Genomic DNA, 22,028 nt, shown 5'->3' on the forward strand with positions numbered 1-22,028 from the left:
TTAAAGTCGTATTTAGCTAGTTTTTACTGTCCCTGATTTTTAAGTACTTTTTGTAGAGAAATTCACACACACATACATACACACACACACACACACACGGGCTGCGCTGCGTGTAACGGGCTTGGTAGGGTGCGCGTGTTGTGGGAGTGCTGAGGGGCGGTTGGTTACGTTTATCGATAAACGATAAACGGCAACAGCTAAAGCAAGCTTCTACTTTAAATTATTTAAATGGCATATTATGTAACGTTAGTTTAATCAACTACACACACACACACACCCATACATCTAAGCCTAAGCTAATCTAATATAACATTAATTAAATAATTGAGCAGAAGAAGAAAAATGTGTGCATACAAAGTTATACAACTGTTTATTATTATTAATATTATTATTTTTTTTTTTTGTATGTTTGTATGTAAATGTCGTGTACACTCGACCAGCAGAAAACAAAAAATCTAATTTTAATTATTCATTTATTTTTATTATTTTTTTTATTCATTATTATTATGTATGTATATACCTATATAGTATATACATATGCATACTAAACATAATTATCGCTTAGTACATACAAATAACTATTCATATATATATATATATATATATATATACATATATATGCATATATATATATATATATATATATATATATATATATATATATATATATATATATATATATACATATATATTATAAGGCGAAAGCGTCGTCGTCGTAATCAAAAAAAAAAAAAAAAAAAAAAAAAAAAATCAAAAAAAAACTGAGAGAATGAAAACAAACATACAAAAGAGAAAACCGCCTAAAATCGGGCTACTATCGATGCCGTTTGTTATCGATATCGATGTCGCACTATCGTTTATTGTAAATGTATTAATTTTGTTGATTTTTTTGCTGTCTGTATACATTTTTTTTAACAACATTTTTAATAAATGTAATTCTTAAATAATTTCCTTTTTCGTTTCTTATTCGTTCGTAGCTCGTATACCCCCGAACACTCCAAGCAAGCTTTTATTTTTTCTAGCAACTCAACCACCTGTTGGCGCTGGCGAAACAGTTAGCAATCTCCTAGCTTGCGTCCTTGCGGCGCTTCAACTAAGAATTTCATGTTGCATACTTTTAGGGGCGCCCAATGAGCGCCGCACTCACTGAGTGAAATTTACATAGATTGCTGTTCAAGGTGCACAGGTGCACCCAGGCTTAACAATTGATACCAAAATACACAATTCAAACTTAAGAAATTCCGCAAAGAAAATATTTAGCAACTGACCAAAGTGTCAAAGCTTACCTAAATCACTGCAAAAGTTCACATCTGATGCAAAAATGAAGTGAGTGGAACTGAAGTACTCAAGCAACAAGAGAAATGGTATTCCAAAGGCCAGGACATCCTCATTCATTATGCACCTCATCTTTCACAAACTGTTTTGAGTATAAAGAAATGCTCTTCTTGAAAGTCGACTTTATTTATCGTAGAGTTTAGCTTCCAGCACCGAAGAAAGTTGGCCACGTCGTCATGCATAATGCCCCCAGCTTTGAACCGTGCCCAAACAACTAAAACCATGCCCAAAGACTTCCACACAAGCCAAGCAAATACGCTATCTCGCTCGCACATGCAATGCACACACACACACACACACACACACACACACAGACACAGACACACACATAGATACAGAGAATACAAAAGGTAAAGAAAATGAATAATGTAGCTAAGAAAAATGTAATTACGTTTAAAGCAAGAGTCTGACATCAAATTGCCTTCAAGAGACGAGAAAAAAGAGAAGTAAAAAGAAAAAGAAAAGATTTTCCATAGCGAAAGTTTCCTTTGAGTTTTGTTCTGGTATATGTAACGCAGCAGCAAATACATAAGAGTACATAGCGGAGTATATAAATGTATATGTATTGTATGTATTAATGAAATATATGAAATACGATTACGAACACGCATACGAATACGAATAATTAAATAATGGACAAGTATAGTCACCATATACACATACGTATACACATATAGAATATATTTGTATGGTATATAGATGCGTAAAGAAGAGTAGTAGAGGAGCAGATCGATGACGATACCATATTTTTGCACTGTGTGTTAAAGAATAAGTGTTAGGCCATAAATTGTCATTTTATTGCAATGCATTTGAGCTAGAAGTACCACCCACTCCCACCCCCTCCCCCCATCCCCACCATTCACCCCCTTCCAGCATTCCCATTCTCTCATTTATACGGTATATAGACATATAGATATATATAGAGTACTAGACATTGGTAAAGCGAACAGCATCCAAAAGAAAAACCTCCCAAGATTAGGCCAGGCCTAACTAGCGAGTACATTTCTTCAATATGCTCTTATGTCTTTGTAAATAAGGAGTAGCGAGTAACAAGTAACAAGTAACGAGTAACGAGTAGCGAGTAACGTTTATGGAACACACGCACTAGATGTACTGTTAGAAAAGAGAAAGCAAAAGATAAGCAAAACACTTTGCTTCTGCCCCAATTAGCTAGCTAATTTTTAAAAAACAAATACACACATTTACCAGAGTTGACATCCACACACACACACACACACACATACAGATTCACATAGAGACACGTAGACGATCCTAAGTAGTATTCACTCAGACCACAGGCAGCACTCGCTAAGCATGATATTACCGATATTCGAAGCAGAAAACTTGAAGCAAATCTGTTTCAAAAATGCTCAAAGACAAAAATCTTGCAAATATATATATATATATTATATATATATATATATATAAATAAATCAAAAATAAGAAAAGATAACGTATAGAGCGTGTGTTAAGTGTATGCCAGAGCTAAAAGGGGAGTACATACTTTTTATGGTGCTTAATTCGATCAAGAAGAGAACCCCTACAAAATTTTTGATAACGATAACCGATCAACACAACAACTCAAAACAAATGGGACTGATGCAATAAAAGCTAATAAACTTACACACACACATATATATATATACATATATATATATATATATATATATATATATATATATATATATATATATATATATATATATTATATATATATATATTATCTGGCATTTTTCACGATGAAATTAAAAGAACAAAAAAAATGAAAATAATATATATAAAGAAAAAAACAAGGAAAATCCTTATAAAAACAAAAAAAACACATAAATCAACAAAAGGATAGAGAAAACGTCGTCCTGCTAACAGTGTGGGAAAATGCCATTGTTACTCTTAAAAAAATTATAAAAATAAAAAAAATAAACATTTTTTGTGTATAAGTAACGAAAAATGAAGAAAATTGAGAGAATAGCTATTAGACAAAATGTTTTTTTTTTCGGCAGCATATGCAAGGACTCTACTTGCTGTACGAGTGTCCAGGCATAAGGACTGGCTCAAGCGTTTTATATAAATATATACAACACACACACACACACATTAGCATATATATATAAATATATTATATATACATCATATTTTGTTTAGTTTTGGAATTTAAATTAAATGTTACTTGATGGATTAGCGAAAGTTTGATGGTAAAAAGATGAAAGAGAAAACGAAAAGGAATCAATATAATATAATTTAACATTGATGTAAATGGGCAAAGGAAAGCAAAACCAAAAAATATGAAATGTTAGCAAAATATAATAAGAGAGAAAACAAAATAATGAAACGAACTAAGCCCGAAATTGACAAATTTTAAGCACGATTCGAGACACTCATACACACACACACACTTAATAAATTACACATTGTATTAATAATAATAATAATAATAATGATATAAATTAATGAAATGAAATGTATTTACGAATAAAGTTAATATTATCACATGAAATGTGTACATTTGGAACTCATTTATTTTTTCATCAAACACGTCTAAGTCTAGGTCTCATTGCTTATTTCAAGATTTTTGCTGTGAATTGCGGTTCTATTATGATCTTGAACTGCTTCTTTGGTTGTACATGGGCCACCTCATTGACAAAGTCCCTGCAAGATGTATTAGAATGAAAAATTATTGACTGCTCCAATTTATATAGTTAATATTATTTCGTCTCAACATACTCCTCGTTGGCCAGCGTCACATTGATGCGATCTGTGGACACACGTGTCGGCCGTATGGCGCCAAAGAAATCTGTGATGGGCACCTTGTGCGGATCGCGTCTATACAAATCCTTGCGAACGCCGACAGTCGAGATGCAGACGCGCTTGGGGCACACTTGCAGCTGCAAGCAAACAAATGAACATTTCAATGAACTAAGTTTAAGGATCATGCTGGCAGCTTACAAATTCGCCAATCGTGCGCTTGCTGAATGGCTGCACCTTTTCCAGAAACTCCAGTGCATAGTAGGTATAGCGATCGATCATGTAAACGCCAATCGAGGGGTCCACATGATGCTGCAAAATAGATATTGTCTACAACAGTTTGCTAGAGCGGAGTCCCAGCTCACCGATAGCGAATCCTCGCCGACCAGGCTGCTGGCTACGGCCAGAACGTTGGGCGATGTAAACTTCTCGTACAGCGACGCCGCCTGGCAAGTGTCGACCATAAAGAAGAGCTCGTTGTAGCTGGAAGTGAGCAAAGACAGCAGTTAGGCGCAGGCACAAACAAATTCAATGTATTATCATAGTATACAAACCGTTTCTTTTCCCACATTTGCTGTATGCCATCGGCCAGTTCCTGGCTGGTTATCTCCTCGGAATCCTGGAATTTCAGGAAGCCATCGCCGCCATGTCCAGTCAAATAGATAAGCACATTGCTGCCCGCATCCGAGAGCAATTTTTTGGAGCGTGCAGTACCGTTTTGTGTGCGGCCCGTTAGCAGACGGACAAAGTTCTCGACAGTTACCTCATAGCCGCGATAATCCACCTCCACATCATCGCCATACACATTAATGTGCTGATTGGCATTGTTGTACACCTGGCCCGGTCGTGGATTACGCGCATTGCAGGCCATATCGTCGGCAATCATCAAAATGATCTGCGAGTCGGGTATGCCGAGACGCTTGACAGAACGATAAATGGACAGCACGTTGGCCACATGACGATAATTGAACCAGAAACGCGATGCATCCACCAATACAGCCCAGTTGTTCGTATGTGTCGAGCGTTGAGCGGCGTCTACATAGGCCTCTGGCAGTACTGAGGTCTCCTATAAAAGGAATCAGATTATAATTTGTATATCAGTTTTTCAGCCTTTTATTTGCTTTACTCACATGTTCAGCGCCGCTGATTTGAATAATTGCGAGCAGCAATAGAAGACATTTGTACAACATATTTATTAATTTTTATTATTTCCCCAATAATGTCTTGTATGCCGGCGTTGAGCCAGCCCTGTTCCTGCACAGAGCTGCCAGTTGTCTGCGTTAAGGCAACAGCTGACAGTGCTGCCATTCACCTTTCTGGCAACGCTCAACTATGTGACAACAAATGTTGTTAAATGCCAACATTTTTGATTCCAATTCTAGCAAATTAAAATGACTTTAATAGACCATTTCTGCCTTAAAACGTAAAGCCCATAGGTGTAGCTTTCGAATGATAGCTAGCATTACAGCTAAAGTCAGCTGAAAGGGTCACAATAAACAAGAGAAAATTGCTAATGGCGTTCTGAGACAATCCAATATGGCGTATAAATGACGCTGGCATGTCGGTCAAGCAGACGAAGACGAAGAGAGAGAGAAACGGAGCAATAAACAGCACGTCAGCCGAAAGCAGTTCGTACACATGCTTAAATTTGTACATACAAATATATGCATACATGTGTATGTGTAAATGCATATTCAAATGTAAAATGTGCTTTTATGTATATATCGGTGTGCATATATAAAAAAAAAACAAAGGTACTTGGCTTTTCTCATGGCGAAACTAAAGAAAATTAACCAACAACAATGCTTATGGAAACTCTCTGAATTCGCCGCAAACATCTCGCAATCGCGATCACATCGCTCGCACTCTCACTCTCTCTGTCCCTCTCTCAATTCCTCCATATCTTTTCTGTTCTTAATGATTCTCGCTCTCCGATTCACGTGGGTTTCCAAACGAATGCATGAATATGGGTTTGGTTTCTCTTAGTCTGGGCGAATATTGGGCATGTGTGTGAGTATATGTGTTTTTCACCATTTAGTGTTGAGCTTGAGCTTTGCCGGAAGTTTTCTTTTCATTTTTCATCCGTTTATTGTTGTGCATTATGCCTGCCCATTGATATTCGCATATTCTTGCTTCTGCTTTACCTTGAGATTCATGGCTGATAGCTGCGTGGCGTTTGTCGGCCATTGCGTTTTCCAATTTCTGTTGCCTTCAGCGCTTAAATACATATGCATGCGTGTGTGTGCTGCAAATGTACATGTTCGTATCTATGTATGTACATATGTATGTACATTAATGTGTCTGCCAGAGCCCACAGTTTCTACTTGCCATATTATTTTATGTACATGTATGCATGCATGCATGCGTATGTATTGCAGATATATGTGCTCTATGTATCCACAGGCATATAAAGGTGAAATTAATGCAGTGGGCGTGCTATGAAAGCCTGCAGAAAACAATTAAAAGGCGACTTTTTCCATCCAAATGTATGTACATACGGCTGCATGTGTGTCATGCTTGATTTTTGCGTGCGTATGAATGTGTGTGCTTGTCTGTACATAAATAACGTCTGTATTTGTGAACCAATTTATCGATATGCTGGCGGCCATTATCTTCAGATCGTCATTTACATAACATTGTTTGTTTTTCTATTAAAGGAGACTATGAAATTGATAACTCCGTAATTTATAATATGAACATTTAAGCAATTCAATAAAGACAATACAATTAACGCCAACTGTGAGCTTGATCCTTGCTGACCAAGAATATCCTTGACTTCTTAGAATATTAACTTGCAGCAGCTTTTGCATACGCATCAGCTATAACAGCATAGTAGGCTGGCAGCGCAGGATGGTATGAAGCTACGCAATGTCCTAGTTTGGTCCATCCTTTTGACCTTGACCCAGTTGAAAGTGTGTTTTTATTTTTTTGTTTACATACAGACAAGATATACGCTTGTCGAAAAACCTTTGTTAAACCCCCATTATTGTTAGTGAGACGCCTAGATATGTACATATAGTGGTCTATTGATTTTCCCTTTGCCCTTTGGTCGCGTCCAAGTGGCACAATGAGCAATTTGCAGGGCAATTAAGTTGGCCTTTAACCCATATAATAACACACACACATACACCTGTGCGTGTGCGTGTGTTGTCATCAAAAGGAAAACTGGACTCAGCCTGCCACTTGCAGGATTCTCCACTTCACTCAGCGTCGCCAGCTCGTGGGCGACACAATAACAAAACAAAAAGAAAAATAATTGAAAAGAAAAAGCGAAAGAGCAACATCGTGTGCTTTCGTCGTGCTTTCGTTTACCAATACAAATGCCTGAGCAATAACGGAATACAAATATATATTTCAATAGTTAAATTGTTGCTTTGTTGTTTCAAAATGTTATGCATCCGTTCGGGACTTTAGTACTTGCGCCATATTTAAATCAAAATCCATTGCCTCTTTCATTTCCGATTAAAACACGCAAAATTAACAGAAGAGAGAAGAGTGACAGCAGCAGCAGCAGCTGAGGTGGCGGTGGCAGTGGCGGCAGCAGCAACTGTTAAAGAAAATCAGCGACAAAAGCGATATGAATAAATGAATTTGCATACGAAAAAGCACAGCGAAAACTCAGCAGCAACATCAGGCGAATCGAAGTACATAATATTGTATGCCATAAGTTGCTTGAAAGTCTTTAGTTTTAGTTTTATTGCTACCCCCAGCCGAAAACGAAGCGTTTGCTCTTAGCTGTAGTCCTTGCAGTGGATGTCGTGCACCAGGCCAAAACCAGCAACGCGGCAGAGCACAAAACAAGTAAGCGTAGACAAGTTTCGGGCGCACATCGACTTGTGCGTGCCCTACCTCTACTCACTGAACCACATTTTCAGAGTAAGTTCTCAAAACTTTTCAAATATGCTTTCAAAAACTGTTATTCGGCGCGTGTGTGTGTATTTACTAGATTGAATGTGTGTGTACTATTGTATGTGTGTTGTATGTACTTGTGTCTGTGTGCGTGTAAAATTGCGTATGAATCTGTGCCTAAACTATTGAGTGGACTGTCTAGGATCTAGTAACGACTATCCGACGATATATATCGATAATATTGCATTCTCAAGCTGTTTGTTTATTATTTTATTACTAAAATACCTTTGGAATAATTTCTTAAGTCCTTTTAAAGCATACATTATTGTTGTGTCGCTTTCAAGTCGGGACTAGTGTGTAGGGTATAAATGTATCTCAGAGATAGCACTTACATGTGGTCGAGTCAGAGTCGGCGGCGAATACATATTTCGCCGTTGTGACGCTCTCTTGTTCTCTTGCCGCTCTCGCTCTCTTTGGCGTTGTGCGCTGCCATTTTGCCTTGTTATTTCACTTTGTACCGTGTTTGCGTTCACAACTCTGTCGGTTCGGGTTCTGCATTTTATTTTATTATTATTATTTTTTTTTTGTTTTTCTCTGCTTTGGATTGTGCAGTTTTTTCGTACATTTGTATATCAAACTGACCGCGTTTCCACCGACTTTGAATTTATTAACGATTGCGGATTGATTTCGGTACAATTGAATAACAATAAATGCGGAAAATTCGCAAATGATGCGAAGGCGACTCTGAAAAAAGAGAATTAAGTAAGTATCGTCGTTGTGGCTATGTGCCCGCTGTGTATGTTGGTTTGTGAATGTGTGTGCATGTGTTGCTCGGGTGTGCGTGCGAGAGCTGTTTATGTACATGTACACATACATCGAAATCTTCGCAAGTATGCGTATATGGCAAATCATTCGCAAACAAAAATGCTCCCATGCATAATTAAAAAGAAAACTCAAAAATGATATAAACTGCTTTAAACCCAAACAAATTGCCTAAAAACAACAAATCAATTCTATCAGCTTAATTTAATTTGGCTATTTATTTATTCCCAACAATTTAATAAATAAATCAACTGGTGCACCCTTTTTTTAAATGCTACTCGTCATCTGTAGCAGGTGAATCTTCTGTGCAGCTGCTTAACCCGGCCACCTGCAGGCAGGTTTGGCCCCCCGACTTGAACATCTAGGCATGTTTCATGTTTATGAATTTTAAATACAGTTAAAACTATTAAGCTTTATTTGGCTTAAGGAATTCATTTCAAATGTATACAAATGCTTCAAAAGGCGCTAATTTGTGCTTCCAGTGTGACCAAATGTTATAAAAGTAATTGAAAACTTTCAGTGCAAAAAAGACAATTGATTAATAAAGTTGTCAATTTTTGCAAATTTTTTGTTTACATTTTTTTGTTTGTAAAAGTGGTTTAATTGATCCGTTTAATTTACTATGAAACGAAATTTTTATAAATACTTGACTGCTATAATACTATTAAATGTGTTACTTGCCTGCAATTAGCTTGGATTTTTTAAAACTAGGCGGTATGCACCTTCTTAGCCATTTGCACACTTGATCTAACGTGATCCATTTCTACACGATTACTAACGCAGCACGTGCGGCGTACATAAAAAACAAAAAATTCAAATCCAATGAATGCATCCAATACAATGTTCGGCGTGTACACTTACACACTAGTTGCTGCTTAACTTTCGGTGATGCGGTCAAATTTGATTTTATATTTGCAAATGTAGCAATTTCCGGAGCCATAAAACATCGAAACGGTCAAAATTTAGATATCGATGTTGGGAACGATACTTTTGATGCTATCGATACTTTTACCCCTACATCTCTGCGTGCGGCAACGCTGTGCAGCAGCATACAACTAGAAGCCAGATTTGATCGGACAAACATTTTAAACAAAACTAAACTATTTTTTTTATCAACGCCATTAAAAGTAAGAGTCGTAAATTTGACAATTGAAAAAAATGAAAGAGGACAAAACAAACTAGACAATGCTAAAGCCCCCGGACCGCTGCTGCTACGTGCGCGTGTGCTTATAAGTGTGTTTACAACTGCATTAGGGCTCAATTCTTTTAATTCCTTCTTCGTTTTTTATGCATACTCTTCGTACGTATGTGTGTATTAACAATTGATTTTTTTTTATATGTGTATTAATATGTATACTTCATTTTGATTTTGTTATTTGCGATTTGCTTTTGTTTCCTTTATTCGCTGTTTGTTGTCGCTGTCATTTCTGTTTCAACTTCCACCGCCTTCGTTGCAGAGGGTGGTGGCGGCTTCGGCTTGTCATTTTACGATGAAGAGCGCACTGCTGCATTAGTGTACGTGAGATTGTGAACAACGTACCCACTGAATGTGTGTGTGTGTGTGTGAGAGTGACGTTAAATCCGTTTTGTGCTCTGTACTTGTGTAAGTGGATGTGGGAAATGGAGGCCGATTTTCTCCTGTATTTATGCTGCTGGTGCTGCTTATACAATTGCAGCCCAAGAATTACACTGACCAGGCGAAGGTCGTGTTTTACGTGCTCGATTTTCGCTGCAAATGAATAACACAGCGCCCAATTTTGCTTGCATATTGCCAAAAACAATTTAACAAACCAATTTTGTGACTCTCGCTCTGTGTTCTCTATTGACAGGCAACGCAAAAAAAATGGCGCCTGTCAACTCACACGAGCGTCGTCGCTGCGTTTATTGCGTTTAATAAAGTGACAGGATCAGCAGGCTAAATGCTTATCGTGTTTTCTTAGTTTTATTTATTTTTGAGTATGCATTTCTTTTGCTACAGTAATTATTCGCAATGTGCGCTCGCCTCAGTTGATGTTAGCAGCGACGCTCTAAATTCGCTTTCTGCCAATGAATTTGCTGCGCTCACAATTTGAATGCTTGTATACTCCCCGCTCTCTGTAGCTCGTAGTGTTAGTTTTTTTTCTCTTTCAGGCGGCCCCAGCTGCTACGGCTATTGTTGTAGTTATGGCTTTCAAACTCGTTTTGCTTTTTGGCTACCATTTGTGAGGGAGGGGCAGCAAAAGCTGACGGGGTGCAAGTGACACTCACTATGTGATCTATATGTGCATGCGTGAGAGTGTGAGTGTGAGTGTGTATATAAATATTTTGCAATTCTAACAGAGCTGTTAACCCTTTCCTGTTCCTGGTGCCTGTTGCCTAACTTTTTGTCGTTTACAACGTCCACATGGCGTATGTGTAATATTCGTGATATAAAATGTTAAATGTTAAATGTTAGAGGAGAAACTCCTCATATGTTTTAACAGACATTCTGATTGAAGATACAATTAACTAATGTGTTTATATTTATTCAACAATATTTTACAGGTAGTCAACAAATGGGACCAAATCACAACGACTTAAAGTGTGTTAAAGTGCAGCTAGAGATTTTCAAGATTCAGGCTGAGCACGAACAGCAGCAGCAGCTGCAGCTGGATTCGGTGGAGCAGCCGGCGAGCAACGAAGCTCAAGCGTCAAAATAGGAGCGTCGACATCGTCGACTGCAGCGTCACCAGCATTGCCCAGTGACCGCTCGAGGATGTCGGCGCGTAAGCCAGTGGCAGCAGCATCGGCAGTAGGGGCAAAGACGGATAACAACAATACTTCGCCCACACTTGAGCTGGACGTGGCGCAAGGCGAGGATGGTGCGACAGCAGCAGCAGCAGCCACTGGAGACACATCAATAGCAGGAGCAGCACTCGCTGAAGATGCGGCTGATGCTGAACAGGAAACGGATAAGGATAAACATCCGGACACAGAAATAATAGAACGAACAGGTGATCCCTCACCTCTGGTAACGGAATGCGGCACGCCACGCAAATCCTGCTCCGAGGCACTGGCAGCCAAGAATGTGCGCGTCACGCGTCACTCTTCGCCGCTGCTACTACACAACTGGTCGCCGACCACCAAGCGAGATGCACGCGACACAGCTGACTCAGTGACAACGGCAGTTGGCAGCGATAGCGATGAACTGCCCAGCGGCAGCAGCCAAAAAGGCAATGCGCAGCTGCAACGCTCCCGCAAGTCGATCAAAGAGCTAAAAGAAGCCAAAGAAGCAGCCGCTAAGCCAGTGGAGGAGCTGCTGGTCAAGGAGGAGGAATCCACCGATGCCATTGACATGCTCGAGCAGGAGGCAACAAACGAGCCGAAGGAACCGAAAGACACAAAAGACAATGCCAATGCCAATGCAAAACCAAGCGATAGAGATAAGGAGAAGGACACCAAGGACTGTAAAGAAAAGGAGAAGGAAACTACACCCACACCCACATCCACATCCACAGCGCCACCACCCACATCAACAGCAGCAGCAGCAGCAGCAGTAGCAGCCACAGCCACAGCATCAAACACGTGCAACCGCGTTACACGCAAAGCGCACGCCCAGGAGCTAGCGCTGGCCAACAACAATAACAACAACAACAACAACAACACACGGGTTACCCGCAATCGGCGACAATCATCGACAGTCAACAATGAGCCACAGCTGCCGGCGCGTGGTCGTCGAAAAAAGCCCGCTCCGCCGGAGCCTAAGGAGCAACAAAACCAAGTGCTGAAGCGAAAGCGTTCTGACGATGACGCCGAACTGGGCCTCAAGTATGCCAAGGTCGAGCTCAAGGACGAGGAGGACGAACAGGATGCTGCGAGTACGTGTGCCACGGAAGATGCCAAAACCACGCTGACCATTAAGCTGGAGCCGCCGGACAACGAAGAGCAGTCTGCTCATGGCTCTCAATCACCCGCTGCCACGCCCACTCCTACACCCACACCCACACCTACACCGCAATCAGGTAATCGACGCGGACGCGGCAGGCCGCAGACGAAGGGAACGCCCGTCACATCTGCTGCAAGCACGCGTGCCACGCGCAACAGCAAGGCGGGCTCACCAGGTTTGCTAGCTGGTGGCACAGTGACCACGCCGACATCAACGCCCGCAGAGCCAACGCCGCCCAAGCGAAGGCGCGTGGGCTCGGCAAACCGAAGTCTGCTGTCCGCTAAAGCGGCATCTGTCAGTTCCAGCTCGCTGGCCGCCAGCTCAACGGGCGGCGCAGCTGGCGATGAGGACTCCAAGGACAGTCTGACTTCCACCTCAATGGACGAACATTTACTGGCTGCCGAAGACATCAAGCAGGAAAAAGTAGTGAATGATTTCGAGGAGAGTCTCGATGTCAAGAGCATGGAGACGGAGTCAGAAGTCACGGCGTCCACATCCGCTGCTGCAGCCAACGGCATTGAGCCCTTGACCGTGGACATCGAAACAGCTGCGGGACACGAACGGCAGCAGGCAGAGAATGTGCCGCCCGAGGGCGAGGGCGAGGGCGAAACCGAATCGAATGCTGATGGCAAAGCGCCATCCTTGAGCCCTGAGCTGATAAGCGAAGGAGTCAGCGCGATAAGCGTTAAGCAGTTCTATAAGAAACCCGAGTTCCTGGCTAACAATCTCGGGATCGAGAAGGATCCGGAGCTGGGCGAGATTGTGCAAATTGCAAGCGAGACAGAAACTCCAACAGTAACAACAGTTGTAGCTGTTACCACTGCTGAAGACGAGGCAGTCCAGGCGGAAGGCGCTGAGCTTGAGCTGGAACCGGAGGCAGAGTTGGAGTCCAGCACTGCGACCATGGAGGAGCTGCGCATTGATGAAAGCTGCGATGGCACGGAGCTCGAGGCTCAAAAGGCAACGTTAGCCGAGATGGAAGCAGAAGTGGAAAGTGTAACTGAAGCCGAGAGCTCGCCGAGCGGGCTGAATGGCGAGGCCAAAGAGGATGAGCTGGCGGCTAAAGCAGACAACGATGATGATGACTATGAAAGCGAGATTATGGAACAGCTGGCCAAGGAAGGCGTCGTCGATGCCAGCGGCAATGCGCTAAGCGCCAGCAAGCACAATGAACAACACGATCAGGAGCAGCTGGTGGCATCCAATGAAGAATGTGATACGGCACCGGAGTCGGAGCTGCCAGAGCGATCCTCCAAGAAGGTGACGACTGAAATGGTGCTCGCACTAGAGGTGGAGCCACTGACCGAAGAGCAGGAAGCGGAAGCGAATGCTGTGGCCGACGATGACACCGATATGCAAATCCTAACCGAAGACTCCGCCGATTATCCCGAGGAGAACAAAGAGAATGTGTCCACGGCGACAACAGATGCGATTGCTGTCGCAGCACCAGTTAGTCCGGAAACCGTTATGGAACTGGAGCTGGCACTCAAAGCGGAAACGGGCACTAAGCTGGAACAGGAACTCTCCGAGCTGGAGGAGGAGAAACCATTGGCTGCTGTTGCAGCCGAACAGAAGCAACAGTTGCCCAAAGCGGAAGCCAATGGCAAGCTGAAGCTGTCGCCGGATAGCGACGACGACCTGCGTCGCGAAAAGGAACGGCATCTGCAGCATCTCGGCCTGCTCACTCACCAGGCTGCCGAACAGGTGCGCCAGGAATTCATACACACGCACACGCGTGCCGTGCACCACCAGCAGCAGCAGCAGCAACATCAGAGCGGCAAGCGATCAGCGGGCAAAGGGAGCAGCGCGTCGCACATCGAGTCGAGCGGCACCTTGAAGACCGTCATCAAGCTGAATCGCAGCAGTAACGGCGGTTCAGGCGGCGCCACTGGTGTACCCACTGGCACTGTAGTGCATGGCGCTGGCATCTGCCCAGCTGGTGGCATTGGCACGAGCGGCACAGCAGCTTCAAGCAGCAGCAGCAGCAGCAGCATGGGTAGCGCCACACGGAAAGGTGGTATCGCTGGCAATGTTGGCAGCTCGGCGCACGGCGTTCGTCGCCAGTCGCTCAAGATGACATTCCAAAAAGGACGCGCACGAGGACATGGCGCTGCCGATCGTGCGGCCGATCAGCACGGGGCCCATGCTGAGGACTCCTACTACACCATACAGAATGAGGTAAGCCAGGCAGAGAGCTGGAGCTGGCGCACCTTTCAAACATTCGCTAATCCCCTCCCTCTTTTCATTTACAGAACGAAGGTGCGGGCAATCGAAACAATTTGAATAACGCGGGTAGCGCGGGACGCAAGACAACTAACCGTTTTAACAACCATAATAACAATCAGCAGCCGCAGCAGCAGCAGCAAAAGCAACAACAACAAACAGCAAAACAGCAACAACAGCACAACAATGCGTCCTCCAAGAATTTCCTGGGTTGGTGGCCGACTGTTTGTTTGAGTGTTGCATTTGTTATTGTTCTTGATTTTGTTTTTGTTTTGTTCGCCTTCGATTGGCTCCCCATTTATCAAATCGCTATTAGTTGATTCAGTCGCATAGCCTTAGACTTGATTTAAGCCACTTTAAGTTCTGTTATACTCGGCCCTCGCAGGGCTGGCAGTGAGTCAACTTCTACTGCATCTGCCCGACTTTCTTATACCAGGCAATTCCTCAGGTGTTAATCAATTCGGGCATGCAGCAATTAGGCCTCTTCAAGTGTTAAATTTATCATCAATTATAGCTCATTTAACTCGTTTCCTTCAGTTTATATATGAAGTCCGTTTGTTTATATATGTAAATGCTTTTTGCGTACACAGATTCGTCGCACTCCGAAGGTCATGGCGGTCAAATGGAGCACGGCTTCTATCAGATGGTTAAGAAAGATGAAAAGGAAAAGATTCTGATACCGGAGAAAGCGTCTTCGTTCAAGTTTCATCCCGGTCGCCTGTGCGAGGATCAGTGCTACTATTGCAGCGGCAAGTTTGGACTATACGACACGCCTTGCCACGTGGGCCAGATCAAGTCTGTGGAGCGTCAGCAAAAGATACTTGCAAGTAGGTGGCATGCAACATGCTCTTATTATATCAATGTACTCATACAATTTGCGCTGCAGATGAGGAGAAACTGACTGTGGACAATTGCCTGTGCGACGCCTGTTTCCGTCATGTGGATCGTCGTGCCAATGCACCTTCATACAAAAAACGCCTCTCGGCGCCCGGCCACCTGGAGACGGGTAGCGCAACTGGCGGCGGCAACGGCAACAGCCTGGACAAGCATTTCGCCGGGGAAGCTGGCGACGCCGAGTTTGCGACAACTTCGTCCGGCGCCGTCTCCGGCTCGGCGGCGCAGCGTGCTTGCGCTGTCAAGGACTGTGCTGATGCGGCCAGCCACTCGCTGAGGCGCAAATGCGTGCGCAAGAGCGTTAAGAAGTGCCTGCTAAACTTTGAGATACCGCCGGGCACCTCGAGCGTCTGGCTATGTGAACCGCACTACAATACGGTCATCCAATCCTCGGGCTGTGTGCTTTGCAAGCGTCGTCTGGGCAAGAACCACATGTATCATATTACCTCGGTAAGCTTCTATGCATGCATATGTACAATCTGCATACTTATTAGTTTCTCAGCAGGACACTGATCGCTTGGAGAAGGCGCTCACTGAGATGGGTATACCTGTGCAGCTGGGCGTTGGCACTGCCGTCTGCAAGCTGTGTCGGTACTTTGCCAATCTGCTGATGAAACCGCCGGATAGTACCAAATCCCAGAAGGCGGAGTTCGTTAAGAACTACCGCAAGAGGTAAGCAAATGCTACAATATGATTCAGATGCAGGTTGCTTAATAAATGATTCCTGCAGGCTGCTTAAGGTCCACAATCTGCAGGAGGGGAGCAACGAGGCCTCCGAGGTGGATGAGGAGGATGCCACGACTGCAACGGCAGCTGGAACTGCTCCAACTGCTGCATGTGATGATGCCTCCAGCGAGCTGCCCATGGTCGTGGACTATGATGGCCCCACCGATTCCAATTCGAGCAGCTCTTCAACGACGCCCATTGGGCATGCGAACAGCGCCAGCAAACAGATGTCCAAGCTGCAGGCCATACTCCAACAGAATCTAGCTGGGGATGTCGCAGCCGTCGCAAATTGCACCTCTAATTCCAATTCAAATTCCAATGCGAATGCCAATGCTAATGCCAATGCCACTGCCAATGCCAATGCGAGTGCGAAGGGCAAGGCAGGCGCCGACATTTCGAATGTGCTGCGTGGCAATCCGAACATCTCCATGCGCGAACTCTTTCACGGCGAGGAGGATCTGGGTGTGCAGTTCAAGGTGCCGTTTGGTTGCAGCAGCAGTCAGCGCACGCCCGAAGGCTGGACGCGTGTTCAAACCTTCCTGCAGTACGATGAGCCGACGCGTCGACTCTGGGAGGAGCTACAGAAGCCATATGGCAATCAGAGCTCTTTTTTGCGCCATCTCATTCTGTTGGAGAAGTATTATCGCAGTGGAGATCTGGTACTGGCCGCTCACGCTTCCTCCAATGCCAGCGTTTACACACAAACTGTGCGCCAGCGTCTCAATTCCTATGATCATGGCCATTGCGGTGGCTTGCAAAGCAATGCCAAGGCAAATGCCAGCGCGAACGCACCACCCGCCGATGCCGTCGTCAACGCCGCCGCCTCCTCATCGTCGTCGTCGTCATCCTCCTCACCGAATGCTGTCAACCCGTCAGCCAATGCCAGCAGTTCCTGTTCTCCCAATGCTGGAAGCGGCAGCGTGTTAGCCAGCGCCCTGACTGCACCTCAAGCCACTGGCAACAATAAGAACAGCTTGGAACAGTCGTCGTCTGGCCAGCTGGAGCCCGTCATTCCGCTTGTGGAGCTGAACGATGACGATGACGACGAGGAAGATATGGACAAGGAGGATGAGTGTGGACTGCTGCCACTCGATCACCTGCGCAACGTCTCCGTGGATAAGCTCACGAAGCAGCTCAGCTCCAATGCGGTTACAATCATAGCGCGGCCCAAAGACAGCGCCAAGTCCACCGGCGGCAGTTCAAGTGCCACCCCAGCCGTTGCTGTGGGCGACGACTCGCCGGGCAAAACATTGCAGTCGAAGGATGCTCCGCCGCTGGTGCCCACCAGTGCGTCCAACAGTCGCAGCATTCTCAAGACCAATTTGTTGGGCATGAACAAGGCGGTGGAGATTGTGCCGCTGGTCAATCAACAGCAACAGCAACAGCAGCAGCAGCAGCCCAATCACAAGCTTGCCGCTGCATCCAGCGAGAAGCCGCATAAGCTGCTGGACATGGCCAATAAGCAGTTCAGCAGCCAGAGCCACGGCGAGTTGCTCCCTCAGCAGCCCAAGTCGAAGCCACTGTTGGCCAATGCCACGCCTACAATGCTACAGCAGCAGGCAGCGCAAAAATCAGCGCCTCCCAATGTGGCACAGCTGCTTAGTTCGCCTCCGGAATTGATCAGCCTGCAGCGCCGACGCACGAGTGGCGCCGCCTCTGCAACGGCGACGCTGCCAGCGCTGGCGGGCAAGCGCCTGCAGCTTCCGCGCGCTGTATCGGGCGGTGGTGGCGGCGGTGGTAGCGGTGGGCCGGGGCCCAGTGTGATAATGCTGCCGGACACGCTGACTCCGCAGGAGCGGCACGAGAGCAAGAGCTGGAAGCCGACGCTGATACCGCTCAAGGAGCAGCACAAAGTGCCCAGCAAGTCGCCGACGCTTTTCCAAACAGCCGACGGGCGGCGTCTGCCCGCCCAGGTGCAGGTGCAGTCCGGCGGCAAGCCATACCTTATCTCAATCATTGACTACAATCGGATGTGCATATTGAGGCGCGAGAAGCTGCTGCGCGACCAGGTGCTCAAAGCGAACGCCAAGTCGAAGACAACCCAGCAGCAGCAGCAGCAACAGTCGCAGCACTCGCAGCAGCAGCAGCAGCAGCAACAACAGCAGCAGGCACTACAGCAGTCGCAGCAGCAGAGCTTTGTGGCCATGAGTAAGATGACAGCGCAGCAAACGGCGCGTCAGCAGCTGCAGCAGCTGCAGCAACAGCAGCAGCAGCAACAGCAACATAAATACCAGCAACTGCCCACGCTGCAGCCAGGAGGTGTTGCAGCTAGCAGTGCCCTACGCCTGGCAAGGCTCGCTCCTAAGCCGATGCCGCCTCTGAGCAATCCACAGAATGCCACTGGAGGTGGAGCTGGTGGCAACGCCACTGGAGCAAATCCTTCGAACTTTCAGCCGCTGCTGAGCAATGCGCTGGCAGCGGCAACAGCTGCTGCCAACAACAGCAGCTCCGGCATGGACAGCAACAGCTCGTGGCTGTGGAAGAACTTTCCGGATGCCAATCAGTATCTATTGAATGGTGCCGCAGCAGCTGCAGCTGCCGCAGCCGCAGCCAACAAGCTGTCTCACTCGACAGGCGGCAAGTCGACGACGGCCACGAGCACCGGATTGGGCAGTGGGATAACATTCACCCTAAAGCAGCAGCAACAACAGCAGCAGCAGCAGAAGCTCATCGACAACGTCATCATGTCCAAAATACCCAAAACATTGACGGTGATTCCGCAGCACATGGCCGGCGGAGGAGGTAAATCGACGGGGGATGCCGGCGGGCATAAGGACTGATGATTGGCCAGAAGCTTGCAACTAGAGATAGAAAGAACTAAAAATCCTGCCAGTGAAGGAAAGCGAATCGAACAGAAACTAATTTGCATAAAGAAAGCAGCAAAGGGAAGCAAAAGCATATGCATTTTAAAAGATATAAACTAATATAAGGTGACCGAGAGAAAGGGAAGTTGGATCAGAGATCAGAGATCAGAGTCAGGGTGTTTTCTTTAGGCTTAAGAATAAAGCATGTATTCAATAAGAATCAACCACAAAAGAAGCGAAGAAGCGACGAACCAAGCAGGAGTAAAATGAAAAGAAGAGAATATACAAAACTTAAAGATAGATTAGGCTTATGTATAGTATATACCATATATATGTATATCTATCTATATATATATATATATATATACAGCTAGAGTTGAAAACTATACAAATGGATGCGAAAGAGAGGGAGAGAGCTGAAGAATTTAACGACAAAGATGAGAAGGGAAAGAAAAGGAAAGTAAAGGATATGCAGCTACATCATGTGTATATATATATAAATATATGTATATATATATATATATATATATATATTGTGTTAGGCATATATACTTGGTAGTATTTAGTATTATGTTATACGGTGTGTGTTTTAATTATTAACCATGTGTTTTTAAGTCAGCCTTCAAAGTTAACATCGTTACACGATAGATCAGAACAGAAATACCATACATTAATACTATATATATATATATATATAGATATATATATAGATATATATATATATTAATCTATTTTTTTATTAGACCTTAGAGCACATAAAGCAAAGGAAGGGAGAAGTTGAGAAATAACTGGGCATTCGTGTATTATAGATACCAAATTGCTAGTGGTTAGCATACCAGCATACATTATATGAATACTATATAGCTCTCATTACATATAGGCTATATATAGATATAGATCAGCAGTTGCAAAGGACAGAACAGAAACAGAGAGAGAGAGAGAGAGGGAATATATTTCTACTCTTTCGCAGAGCACAAACCAAAAGCTGCCAAAATGTGTTCCATTCAATGAACATCCATATATTATATATATGTATTCGAATACCCCCAACATCGAAGCTACAACACAGCAGCTGTGCTTGGATTTCGTGGGCGAGGGCTTTACTGTATGTTTAAAGTCCATTTGGGGCTTTTTGTTTGTGCAATCTGTCTAAGCTGTCTGCTCCGATTGGTTTCTTTATTAACATAACACACACACATACATACGCACACTCACTCACACACCCACACACATACACACATATATACATACCCTATGAAGAAAAGTTAGAGTTAATTTTCAGTTTAAGCTTAATTTTTTTTTATAATTTAATTATTACACTGCGACAAGAAATCGAAAATGAGTTTAAAAGGAATATCCAAGCTACATATAGAAATTATTTTTCAATTATACATACATACATACTTATATATATATATATATATATATATATATATAAATATATATGTATATATATGTATATATGTATATATATGTATATAACACACACATATATAAAACTAATTTATGTTTCATTTCAATTATTATTTGTAAATATTTATACACAGACATAAACATAAACATAAACAAGAAAATACAAACACAACAAATAATCAATAAACAAAAATTATATTTAAAAAAAATGCAATTTACATCGATTTCTCCTGTTCCGTTTCCAACTTGTTCCATGCCATCTTTTAGATTTAGGCATAGGTTTTTGTTATCGTTATCGGTTATCGATAAGGCAACAAGACGATCAAATCAATTATCAAAACAAAGCGAAGCAACAAACAAAAGGCAAAGCAAAGCAAAGCAAAGCAAAACAAAACAATAAATCGCACTCAAATTGAAAGCTTTCAGAATGCATACAAAAGAATTAATATATAAGATATCTATATATATATAAAGCATAGTTATATTTATGTATGTATATTTATATATATATGAACATAAGAGAGATTCAATTGTTGTTGTTGAAAACATTGCAAATGTATTTATAAACGTATAAAAACGAAACAAACACAAAATTATGAATGTTGAGTATATTTCGGTTGCGAGTGACAAAGACAAAGAGAAAAGAGAGTAAATGCATATTTATTAATAGATCTAGACACTATATACTTATATACATATAGAATACTTTTCCAACCGCTGCGTCGAAATGTCATGGGTCCCACGGACCCACAAAATGGACCAAAACCGACGCCAGCTCTGCCTTCACGTGTTTCGTGTGAATGTGTGCGAGTGTGTGTGTGTGTGTGAGTGTGTTTATTATATTATGCTCTTTAATGAATTACAAACTGTATACTTACATTTAGTTAGTTGTTAATTTCAGTTCTATAGACACTTAAGCAAAGATCCCAATTAGCTGCGATCTCCAGCGAGAACATTTTCAAAATAAATCCCATATGCTATAAGTAATACGATTTATGTTTATATCTATATACTTCTCGGTATATGTTAATCATGGTTTTATTTCGATTACTGTCGGCAATAAACTGAAAGCTCTGAGCATTGTTGTCCACACAAAACCAAAAAGCGAGCACATCTTATTCCAGGTTCAAGACAAAGTTCCAGATGCCTTTCGTTCCACGAAGGATTTCTACCTAACATAGTCTACTGCTGGGCGCTTGCGAGGCGAGTCGCCGGGGATCAAGTTCAAAGTTGCGACACTTTCCAAATGAAATTGGCATTGTATATTAAAACACAATATCACCAAATAATTTATTTATTTCATTTGCTCGTATAGG

The 22,028-nt window shown here is 43.4% G+C and overlaps 2 protein-coding genes and 1 long non-coding RNA gene across 10 annotated transcripts; 1 reads left to right on the top strand and 2 right to left on the bottom strand.

Moving 5' to 3' along the window:
- Positions 1-3,845: 3,845 nt before the first annotated feature.
- On the bottom strand, positions 3,846-5,396 carry LOC111604032 (putative GPI-anchor transamidase). The gene is made up of 6 exons (XM_023321889.2): positions 5,208-5,396; positions 4,632-5,143; positions 4,443-4,560; positions 4,279-4,389; positions 4,057-4,217; positions 3,846-3,981 (listed from the first exon to the last, which is right to left on the bottom strand). Exons 1-6 carry the CDS (start codon positions 5,265-5,267, stop codon positions 3,891-3,893), a joined length of 1,053 nt encoding a protein of 350 aa, XP_023177657.1. The 5' UTR covers positions 5,268-5,396; the 3' UTR covers positions 3,846-3,890.
- Positions 5,397-7,343: 1,947 nt separating this feature from the next.
- Positions 7,344-9,681, bottom strand: LOC111604072. 2 transcript variants are annotated; one of them, XR_002751724.2, is made up of 4 exons: positions 9,610-9,681; positions 8,550-8,670; positions 8,319-8,478; positions 7,344-7,624 (listed from the first exon to the last, which is right to left on the bottom strand). It is a non-coding gene; the product is annotated as an uncharacterized LOC111604072 (long non-coding RNA). The 2 variants fall into 2 exon arrangements; XR_002751723.2 differs by having other exon boundaries at positions 7,346-7,624; positions 8,319-8,670.
- LOC111604071 lies at positions 7,936-19,770 on the top strand. 7 transcript variants are annotated; one of them, XM_023321952.2, is made up of 7 exons: positions 7,936-7,953; positions 11,272-14,830; positions 14,905-15,085; positions 15,466-15,702; positions 15,762-16,219; positions 16,272-16,441; positions 16,500-19,770. In XM_023321952.2, exons 2-7 carry the CDS (start codon positions 11,483-11,485, stop codon positions 19,273-19,275), a joined length of 7,170 nt encoding a protein of 2,389 aa, XP_023177720.2. In that variant the 5' UTR covers positions 7,936-7,953; positions 11,272-11,482; the 3' UTR covers positions 19,276-19,770. The 7 variants fall into 7 exon arrangements, with proteins under 7 accessions (XP_023177720.2, XP_023177717.2, XP_023177721.2 ...); XM_023321949.2 differs by lacking the exon at positions 7,936-7,953 and adding an exon at positions 8,613-8,688; XM_023321953.2 differs by lacking the exon at positions 7,936-7,953 and adding an exon at positions 8,613-8,688 and having other exon boundaries at positions 16,275-16,441.
- The last annotated feature ends 2,258 nt before the right edge of the window (positions 19,771-22,028 follow it).

This window comes from Drosophila hydei, unplaced genomic scaffold (genome assembly GCF_003285905.1).
Source record: "Drosophila hydei strain 15085-1641.00,03,60 unplaced genomic scaffold, DhydRS2 tig00000361-arrow-arrow-pilon, whole genome shotgun sequence".
Taxonomy (NCBI): domain Eukaryota; kingdom Metazoa; phylum Arthropoda; class Insecta; order Diptera; family Drosophilidae; genus Drosophila; species Drosophila hydei.